The sequence below is a fragment of the Brugia malayi genome, assembly GCF_000002995.4.
Source record: "Brugia malayi strain FR3 genome assembly, contig: Bm_v4_Chr4_scaffold_001, whole genome shotgun sequence".
NCBI classification, from domain to species: domain Eukaryota; kingdom Metazoa; phylum Nematoda; class Chromadorea; order Rhabditida; family Onchocercidae; genus Brugia; species Brugia malayi.
In genome coordinates, this window is record NW_025062478.1 from 4,472,435 (window position 1) to 4,484,354 (window position 11,920).

Genomic DNA, 11,920 nt, shown 5'->3' on the forward strand with positions numbered 1-11,920 from the left:
TATGGATTAATTCTTTCTATCACTAAACTTGCGTGTGGGGCATCATTCAAGCATTTTAGCAGCAGTCAAGGAATCAAATAGATTTTGCTGACACTGACTTCTTCAAAAATTGCTTTGAAAATATAACAGACAAACGTCGATATGCATCACAAACTTAGTTTGAAACCTCGTGAGATTTCCAGGCGGAATTTCTTGGAAATTGTTTTTTGGTTTGAAAATATCCTCATTTATACCATATGAAGTGTATTTTTATAGAAACATTAGGAATCCTTGCTGTTGATGTTTATCTTTTCTGTATATTTAATTCATACACAGGTTTCGGATTAACGAATTGTTTTAATTTAAAGTGAAGTCAGATCATGTCATACCATAATTTACGTACCTGTGCAAGGATCCCTTATATTCCATTTTGCAAAAATTTAAAAATAGGGTGAAAATTTCAAATGGTTGCGAAAAGTTTGTTAATAATTATAAGAAACTAATAAGTCACAAAAAGATTCAGAGACTGCTATTTTAAGTCATTTTTCTTCCATTTTTCCTCACATTCATCCTCAAATCTCTTTTCTCATGGGAAAATTCCTAACATTTCAGTAAACAGAAGTGCAAAAGTATTAACAAAACCTTTTTAAGCTATCTCATTTATGCTTTTTCTTTTTTTATTTTATCGTTTAAAGTTTGAAAAAAGGTAACTGCTTAAATAAATCACAAAACTTATCTATTTTGTTGTCGAAAAAACTATCTTCATGCTGAACAATTTTGTTTATAAGTTTGGTTGAATAAATTCAAATTGATTTTAGAAAATTTAATCGCACTATTTGAATGTAAATTTCCACTTGCTTAACTTTTGCCACATTATTATTGCTTTTTTTTTTTTGGCTTCAAAGGAAACAAAAAACTCTTTAGCACAAAATAATTTAAATAGTATCCATATAAAAGCATCAATTTCCTATTTTACTATTTCTAACTTTCATGCATATAAGATTGCTTAAATGAGTCTTTGTTATTTGGTCATTTCCTTCCCTCATACCGATGAAATCATTCCACATATTCAAAGAAATGAAAAAGAAATCACCCAATGATTTATCAGTATGTTCCAATTTTAAATACATATTTCATTTCAGCATGTTTTAATACAACAATTTTATCGTGAACTTAGGGTTGTCTAATACTCTTAGCTTAGCTTAGAATTAAATTGGACTTTCGTATGCTCAGGTATCTTCTTTGATTGTCATAGTTGTGCTATAGCCGAACTGAAAGGTCGCTAACAATCACAGCACACAGGTATTAGTCTATGGTAACAATATACTGATAAGTTTGTTGAGTTATCTACGAATAGGATGAAAAAAAAAAACTGATGAGGATCTTAAAGGATATAAATGAACTGAATTAAATAAGTGAGAGAGAGTAGCCGAACTACAACTTGCTATCAGAAAACTGACCGTAACAAAGGATTTAAGTCCATATGTAGTGAGCATTGACTTACAACAAGCACATGATTAAATTGAGTAAAGAGTTATCAGATGATCTTTGCTCTTTATATAGTAGGAGATTGTCAGTTTCTCAAAGAATAATTGTTGGATTAAAAAACCTTTACAATATTTCGACACTGTAAGCAAGTTTGGTTTGAAGCAAAGGAGTAATTTTTAACGTATTAAACATACCCTTTGTTATCAGATGAAAATGTCTAAGTACGTAGATACAGTGGGAAGATGAGATTGTTTACATGATACGATTTGAAACAGTTCTGCATTCTTTTAAAGAATTTTCAATTAATTTTAGTATTATGAATTAATACAGTTCTATTTGTTACATTTTGAAAGCTATTTGAGTGTCTTATCTCGAGTTTCGCCACATAATTAACAATTTTTATTAAACATTTGGCAGTGAATGAATGATGAGAATAATGATGGGTGGGATAACTGTAATGATGGGTGGGATAACTGTAATGATGGGTGGGATAACTGTAATGATGGGTGGGATAACTGTAATGATGGGTGGGATAACTGTAATGATGGGTGGGATAACTGTAATGATGGGTGGGATAACTGTAATGATGGGTGGGATAACTGTAATGATGGGTGGGATAACTGTAATGATGGGTGGGATAACTGTAATGATGGGTGGGATAACTGTAATGATGGGTAACTGTAATGATGGGGGGGATAACTGTAATGATGGGTGGGATAACTGTAATGATGGGTGGGATAACTGTAATGATGGGTGGGATAACTGTAATGATGGGTGGGATAACTGTAATGATGGGTGGGATAACTGTAATGATGGGTGGGATAACTGTAATGATGGGTGGGATAACTGTAATGATGGGTGGGATAACTGTAATGATGGGTGGGATAACTGTAATGATGGGTGGGATAACTGTAATGATGGGTGGGATAACTGTAATGATGGGTGGGATAATCTCATTTAAATTACATGAAATTAAAGACAAGATAGCAGTATGATATCAAGTTTTTGTTTTTTTGTCTTTTTTTGAGTTAAAAATTAAAACTTCAGGATTGTTTCGCTATTCAACTTAATGACTAATTCATTCTATCTTTTTTAATGTAAACTTTACATTTATAAAGGAATGTAATTTTTTTTTTTATTTTTTTTGTGATTTCAATTTTTTGCTTAAAATTTTGCAATCAATTTCAATTCAAATCAACCATTTTTTTTGTCATATTAATCAGTGCTGTGATGTTATATTGTCACTTATATGTTCTACACCTATCCTAATGAATAGGTGTAGAATATATGTGATATATCTCTTTCACAGATGAATTAAGAATGATAAAAATAAGTAAATTCGAAAGTAGCTGAAAGGAATGCAATCATTTGTTAAATTAGTGAATCCAAATGATATATAATTCAAGTAATATTCCAATTATAAGAATACTATTTTATCAATCATTCTTTCTATTGTAAATTTATATTTGTCAATAAATCATTCAAAAATTTTTTTTGAAATCTAAAATATATTAGAAATAGAAAAAAAAGCTCCGATAGCTGAAATTTCTTCAATTGGACGATATTTTATAAAATGTTTGTTTTACTTTTTCGTTCTTTCATTCCATATAACTAATTATCTTTTTTAGCTGCGAATTAATTTTTATTTTCTCACTGGCGCATTTATTTTATGCATAGCACATTTGCCGTATTTAAGTTTTATTACGGGTATTTGAGCAAATGACCAAAATTTTTTCATTTAACCAAATTCAATGATTTGTATTGAACTAAATGACTGATTGAGTTGAGACTAAAAATCATCAGACTTGATGAATTATTGTTAGAGATTTGAATAAATTTCAATGGACAGAATTTCGAAGCTTTTCCAGTTCATAACAGCAGTGTCATTATTGTAAATTTGTGATGTGTCGAAATAATAAGTAAAAGGTATCAAAAAATTTTTCTTTAAATATTTAATTTTAATTATCAACAGATAACTTCCCACTAAATAAATAAAATTGTTTAAATACGATCTAACAGGTCTGTTTATGGGGATGCTAATAAGTCAAGCTTGAAAAAAAAAAAAAAAATAAAAAATCGAATGAAATGTTAATACTGATATAATGAGAGAAATGAGTCACTATCGTTTCATCTTTCTAATCTTTGATAATTAACAAATAATTAATAATTAACAAAATAATTAACAAAACTTAATAATTAACAAAACTTAAAATCTGGTAAACAAAACAAATCAATTTTAAATGAAGAAGTTAACATTTCATGCATTATACTACTGTTTACGTTTAATTAAAATGAAATCTTTGATTGTGAAAGCAAAGATTTGTTGTAAATTAGCCAATAACGAAAACGAAAAAAAATGCGAAGAAATTTAATATTCAAAATTATATTCATTTGGAAAATGTTACTTTGAGCAAGCTTAAGAACTTTTCTAAAAAAATGTATTAACATTTCAAAAGGATTTTTTGTTTGTGGATAATACCAAACCACTAGGCTCATTTTTGCTATGACTAGGACAATGTATGGCTAATGACACATCGACACTCGAAATATTGGCCAATTCTAATCTGCCTAGTTATTTGTTTCTTTTTGGCTCATTTTCCATTCTTTTCTTCTTTCTTTCTTCCTTTTTCGTTTTCTCATTTTTTTACGCTTCTATTTACGCTTAACCGCAACAATTTTTTTCTTTTTTTTGGTTAATTTATTAAAAAATCAACAGTTGGTCTAATTTTTTTCGATTTCAATATGATGAATTTTAAATAATTTTAATTGCCACAATTTTAATTTTAACTTTATTGAAAGTTTAAACCTTACTTATTATACTTGCCATTTTATTTTTCAATTAATGAATAATTTTTTTCTTTTATAATCTTCTAGTATAATTTTTAGTAAGGTTAAATTACAGAAGTGAATTTCAAACTCTTTTTGTCATTTCTTTTTCCACTTTTCTAAATTACAATTATTTTGTGAAATAAAAATAGCCTAGTTAATTATACCGATTTTATGGCACACAAGGGACAGCTAAACATTTTTTGGAATCTAAAAATTCACTACTTTAAAACTATGCCACAATTTTCATCATTTAGCTTTATAAATTTTCGTTACGTGCGTCACTTCTCCAATAATTATAAATTTATAATCCAAGTAATAAAATGTAATTACCTTTTTTTTTTTTTTTTTTTTTCAAATATACATTCTTTTCTTGTTTTGTTTGTTTTGCTCAATGCATTGTTCCAAAATGAAATAACAATGAACAATTCGTGCATTTTAAAAAAGACGAAAATATAAAAATGCAGGTAAGTTCAAAGTATTTACCACCTGGTTGTATTTATTATTCGCATAGCAAGTTTGCATTATGATGAACTTAAATTTTAAATAGGAGGGAAGTAATTTAATACTTTAGTTCTTGCAAAAGTGAAAAAAAAATTACCCATTTTTTGCAGGATAATAAAAAATTAGAAATAATTTATATTATTAATTTGAGCATCAATCGGTCAACAAAATTCATTTCTTAAAAAATTCTGTAAATTAAATTGAAACATTAAATAGTTAGCATTTGTAATGAAATAATCCATGAAATATTCATAAAAATATCTGTAATATTGAATAAATTGACAAAAGTTGTTTATTCAACTTTTTTTTTTTCTATTTTTCATCATTTTCTACTGCTTATTTATTATCTTCTTAAGAATTTATGGTAAATTCTGAAAAAATGAATTTAATTCTATAAAATAGTTTTTATTTTCTTTTATTCTATTGGATGAAACATGAAATATAAGGAAATTTTTGTGTTTTAAGTGTTTCAAACGATAGAATATTTTATTAAATTTGCAAAGTTTACTGCAATTGATCGCAATATTATTCATTGCTATATGCATTGATTTCTCGTCGATAACAAATTTAACATTATCCTCAGAAATTAAAAAGAAACAAAGAAATACCAAAATTTGTGAAATAATTCGCGTAATTCTAGTATTAGTAATCTTTTAGATTTCTTTATCATTTTTATTAAATTTTTTTATTTAAAGTTATTTTATCTAACATATTAAAAATGTTTACTATCATTTTGATATTTCATTAATAAATTTTATCATTTTTGAAATAAATGAGAAAAAGATGATATTTCTGTGAATTATTGGACAAAATTTGATTTTTCTTTTGTCCATAACTTTTATTGTTTGTTTGAAATAAATATTTACCTACATGTTTGACTCCTTCATAGGCAAAAAACAAGGAAATTGTGTTGCTTATTTTATTTTAAGTCTTTATAAAACTATTTAAATTTCGTTTTTTTTTTATTAAATTAGCTTTTCTACTCAAAGTTCTAGGAATCAAAAAAAAAAAAAACGAATAAATAAAAATAAAAAAAGCAACAAAAATGTTTTTTAAAATTTCTTTTCAAAAAAAAAAAAAAGAAAAAAGGAAGAAATAAACCATAAATACTAATAAATATGCAAATCAAACTAACTCGTAACTTTATTTTATGATGAACATTGTCCTTTTTTTTCTATGAATTAATGAGCATACGGGATGCATCGAATTGATAAGAGCAATTATAAAATTATTTTCAAAATTGAACTTAAATAAGAAAATATCTAGCTTGTCAACAAATATCAAATTAATCAAATTTAAAATTAAATTAAATTCTAGATGCTGAGTTCAAAATTTCGCTTTTAATTTCTTCATGATATGGCATTTTTCTTTGACATATTTCAATACTGCTATGATTATTATGCTAATTGTTCATTCTGAGCATTCAATTCACTAATGATTGTTAGTGAAGATGAATTAAATTCAAATTACAATTTAGAAAAACATTGTAAAATTAATAAAATATTCGTTACAATAATTCCTAAAATTATTTCTCCTCTTTTTCATTAAAATTAGAAGTGAAATCAAATATACTAGTATTGAAATTCTCCTTATAAAGTATTAAATTTTCATATGCATTTAAAAAAAAAATTTTATTTTAAGGAAATAAAATATCTATCTATCCAAGAAGAAACTTTTAACTTCATCAATTTATCAAACAATCTCTCAATTAACAATTTGTAAATCTCTAAAGAATGCTATATTAATGAATTTACTAGTGATAAATGATAACATGTGAAATATACTACTAATTCATTCTCATTTTCGACTTTTTTTGTGTTTGTATTAAAAACAAAAAGCTAAATGTATTTGTTAAAATATGAAAGAATAATATTTTTTTTTAGATACAAAGTTTTTTTTTTTTTTTTTCTTTTCTTCGAATATAAATTTTTCTTGAATTTTCTTTAATGCAAATGAAAATTTAATTATTTGTGAAAAAATTTTTGTTATCAGCAGATTTGATTTCTAACTTTGATTACAGAAAAAGAGAAAATTAAAATTATGCGATGAATTGATAGTTCATTAAAAAATATTTAATGCTTAAATTATCATTTTTTTTCTTTTATTTCCTTTTCCAATTCGTTTTTTTTTTTTTTTTTTTTTTTTTTTTTTTGCATTTTTATTTCACTCGAAGCAATAAGATATATTAATAGTAATAGCATAGACATAAGCCTTAGGCTCATTAATTTTCAATTTTCCATCTTCTTTCCCCCCAAAAAAAAAACTATGACAATTTGATGAAAAAAAAAAAAAAATATAGCGGTCAAATTTTGAGAGCTTTTTCAAAAAAAAAAAAAAAAAAAAAAATGAAATTCTCAATTTATTAGCTTTTTATTGCTGAAAGCTGGAAAGTGCAATAAAATCAAAATTATCAATTTGATTAAATTTTCACTGCAACTGGTAATATTTTATAAAATTAGATTTAAAAATGTTGTATTGGCATCTTTCTTTCTTCTAGTTTCTATCAGAAAATAAAATTTTCTTTGTTAATTTCTATAAGATATATTATAATTTTGAGCAATTTATAGAAAAAAAATTTTGCACAAAATTTAAGAAAATAAAATTTTCGGCTGAGAAATTTTTTTTTAAGAAAGTCAATAATATACCATCAAAAGTTTTTTGATGAAATTCGAGTAAAATTTTTTTAACTACAATTAATGTTTTTGTTGGAATAAAAATTATTTTAGAATAAAAATATCAAATATTCAGTTTACCATAAATTACCCAATCTCTGCTACATTAATCAAGAAGGAATATATAAATCATCAACTAAACTAGTAAATTTATAATTCAAATAAGTAAACAATATAAATAATAACAACTAACAAAATTATTAATTTAATTAATTATTTCTATTTGCTTGTGATTATCTAAATTTATAAAACTTTAAAAAAAAAGTGTTTATGTGACAAATTTTTAAAAGAAATTAAGGAAGAAATAGCTGAATTGATAGTATTGAAATTTAGTTGAAAATATGAATTTTATTCCTATCATTTTGTTCAATTTGGCAATTTTATTTCTAAAATTTAACTTTAATCTTTAATTATAACTTTTTTTTGAGGAAAAAAAAGGCCAAAAAAAAATGAAATTAAAAGTTATTTATCATCGTTTAACAGCAATTTCCTTTGCAGTTTAATGGTATCGAATGTCTGAAAGTAATCAATTTTAACATTTTTTGACATTATTAAAGAGAGGAAGAAAAGTGGTTAATAACAGAAAAGAAATGGACGAACGGTTTAATCCTTCGATCGCTCATTTATTAACGTTCGTTTATTACATACACACACACACATGCATACACACACATACACACATGCATACATGCACACATACACACATGCATACATGCACACATACACACATGCATTAGTTCCAGGGAGATTTTCTTGGGATCGGTCACAATTTCCTTTTTTTTTCATCTCGAAAAAATTATTATTGTTGTTATTGCTATTGTTACTGTTATTATTAATGTTGTATTGTTGTTGCTATCGCTGTTATTATTGTTTCTTGTTATTATTATTATTATTATTATTGTTAATGCTTTTGTTTTTGCTTGTTAATTAGAAACGTTTTGTAGTGCGGAAAACGGATTATTCCGTATTGCTAAAAGCAATATTTTCTGGAAATTATTTCAGGACAAAAAAAAAAAATACGTTCGTTCAAGTTTGTCCATTTTTTTTTAATTTCTTTCAAGCGGAGTTTAAAATTTTGTTTGTTAATAGTTTCAATTAATATAGTTTTGCAAATGTTGTTAAATAATGATTTATTTCTTATCAACTAATGTTGAATTCTGTAAAAATTTAAATTTCTAATTGGAACAAAAGATCTGAAATAGCTCTCCTGGTCAATTCTTCAAAACAATGCTTTAATTTCTATTTTCTTGAATAAAAAAAAATTAACAAATGAATAAATTTGAATGGATTTCTACTTGAAACACAAGGAATTTCTTCCTTTCCCACAATTTTTTTTTCGTTTTTTGGTTTTTCTTTCAGTAAAGTTAGTTTAAAAATTAATCAATTTGTGCATTTATATTCGATTTGTTATTTTAAAAGTGAAATATAGAAAAGAAAATGAAAATGGCAAATTAGTGCAAATTTTGATAAAATAAATGGCTTTTAAAATTATTTCATATTATAAAAAAGTTCATATTTTTTTTATATGAACGATGAATAATTGCTTAAACACGTTGACAAACTAACTAATTGCTTTATCAAAATAAATTTCATAAAAAAAATGCTAAAGATTCGAAAGATTATAAATCAAAATTTTGAAATTTAATTCGTATTATTTCTGACTGAAATTTACATCAAATAGTATATAACATTTCATTTATGAAATTCAAAAAGGTTATTCATTATAGCAATTCAAATTTCATCTGTGTATATTCACTGTTCCTCCAAGTAACACGTTGAATTTAAAAATGTGATGAAAATTGACTACGAATTTTTCCGAGAATAACAAATTAAATCAATAAATTTTATAATAAACTTCATAATTGCATTAATTTGTTTATTGTCGCAGCAATTTTAATTGTAAAAATAATATTTAAATTACTTGCAAGACAACAGTTTAAAATTTTTGATCCTTTGCAATTTTCTTCAGTCATAATAATTATAATTGTAAATAAAAGGTCAATTTAAAAAAATAATATTAAATAATATTTGGATGAAAAAATTTTCAAACTTCAATCACATTCAATCATTTAAAACATTTTTTTCATTGTTTCACTAAATCAAAACTTTGATCAAAACATTTATAATAATTTAATATAATATTATGTGTGATAAATACTTTTAAAATATAAATTATTTTTAACAATTCCGATTAGATTCAACACAAAATTGTTAATTCAAAAATTTTCTTTCTAAAAGCAAAAGTGAAAAGAAAAGAAAAAAATCTTTATTTTAACCAAAATTGAAAACTATTGTTTGTTATAGCTCAAATATCTGTTTGCCATATTTCTTTCACTATCAATTTGCGCTTATTTCTTGAAATATCAGAAATAATTTCACCTCCTTAAATTTCAAAATTCTTATTTAAGACTTTTTCATATATTTTGAAACAATTTTAATTATACATTATTGATCAGCTTATGTCTAAAAATTTCTATCTTAAATTGATTCTTTCTCTTCTTTTTTCATTGTTGCATCACATGACTCATTATAATGCAGAAAAATTACATTCTCAGAAGTATATTTTACCAATAAATTTTGTAAATTGAAAAAAATTTATTGTTTTCGTGTAGTGAAGTTATTCCATTCAATTTGACGTCGATAACTGTTAATTTTAAGAATTGCATATTGAAGTAAGTGCCTTGTTTACTACTACCTTTCAGTTATTAAATTATTCATTTTATTGGCAAAAGAATTAAAAGAATTGCTAATTCTTTTCCCTATTAATTCAAAAACATTGAATTGTATTCAGAATACGTTATTCCAAAGCTTTTTATGCAACATTTATAAGTGAAGTTAAATGCTTGTTGATTTTCAAAAAATGTTTCAAAGTTTAATTTTGTTGCTCTATTTATGATAAAAAATGATAATGATATAAAAACAATTAGAAAATAATTGCAAAAAAAATAATATTTATCAAAAATAACAATAATAATCATTAAATGACGCAAATGTGGTTGCATTGGTAAAAAATGTAAAACGTACAAGTAAATCAATAATTTGAAATTAAATTCTCCACTAGATCTGTTGAATTTCTTACCTTTGTACAATATGATGCATACTTATAGCTATAACTTATGTTCACGTGGACTATCACGTAGTTCTTCTCGTGATCAACTGAATATGATTTGAATCATTCTTTAGCTCACTGTGTCTTAACCCACTTTGTGTTTTTTTATTATTTTCATTTCTAATCAATTTAAAATATTGCTCTTCTATGATAAAATGATAAGGTGATAGGTAATTCATCAATATATACATATATAAAATATGAGTAGTATTTTTAAATGATGCAAACTGCATGCTATTGATTTCTCTGTGATATTTCTTAAAAAGGCAAAAAAAAAAAAGCATTGAAAAATTATTTTTGCTTTTGAAATGTTCCAGTTCGTAATTTCATAAGAGAATATAAAATATCAATGAAAGTTTATGGTACTTTTCCTTTCTTTTTTTTTATCAACAATTTATCATTAATGATAAATGAGAGAATGTGAAGGAGAAAAGTATGAAAATAGGATATACCAACTTTTGTAACATTTAAAAAAGTATTCATCAGATGTGCCTGATGAATACTTTTTCAATCATTCTAATACATTAAATGTTATTTTTTGATTTCCTATATTTATTATTAATGGAAATAAATCTCATTTTATTATTTTTTTGATTACATATTTCCAACAAGAATTATTATTTTAATAGTAGTAATAATAATAATAAAAAAAAAAAAATGAAATGAAAAAAAATTTTTTAAAAGATCAAATGAAAAAAACAAATTATTTAACAGCTGAAAATTAGTAGAAATATTATTAAATATTTCATTGCATTCTCATTAATTGTCACGAATACTTCATTTTATCTTATTGTATGAATCAGTTGAAAAAAATGTTTGATAATTGTGTTTACTCTTTCAATATATTTTAAAAATTAAATGAATTTGAATTTGCATATTACACTTTTCCTTAGCTTTTCTCCGTTTCTTTGCTAACTTTATCTAATCAATTTAATTGCACCTTTCACTATCACATCACATCTTATCACAATTTTACTATCAATAGATTTTTATCTAAGACAAATTGGTAGCAATGTTAGCTCATATCAGAAATGTCAATAATATCTGTTTCGTTATATATTAATTCATTATTTCAAATGATAAAATAAGGACTTTTTTAAATGATTTTGAGAAGAAAGCAAAATTTGGTTAGTTTTTCGAATAATTCTAATATATTATTAAATTTTAAAGCATTGCTAATCAATTATTTTTACTTTCCTCAAATATGGTAAGATGAATTCCTCGTCTATTAAATTTTCTTCTGCAATGATTTTTTATTAAAATTTTTTATTTTCTTTAATAAGCTTTTTTTTAATTTTTTACATCTAATAATTAAGTTAGCTTTTTAAATTTGCTAATAAAA

The 11,920-nt window shown here is 24.2% G+C and overlaps 1 protein-coding gene across 1 annotated transcript; it reads left to right on the plus strand.

Annotated features, from left to right (window-relative positions):
* Positions 1–1,924: 1,924 nt before the first annotated feature.
* Bm17751 (Uncharacterized protein) lies at positions 1,925–3,370 on the plus strand (the record flags this gene model as incomplete). The annotated part of the gene is made up of 2 exons (XM_043081609.1): positions 1,925–2,399; positions 3,336–3,370. 2 exons carry the CDS (start codon positions 1,925–1,927, stop codon positions 3,368–3,370), a joined length of 510 nt encoding a protein of 169 aa, XP_042937543.1.
* Between the last annotated feature and the right edge of the window lie 8,550 nt (positions 3,371–11,920).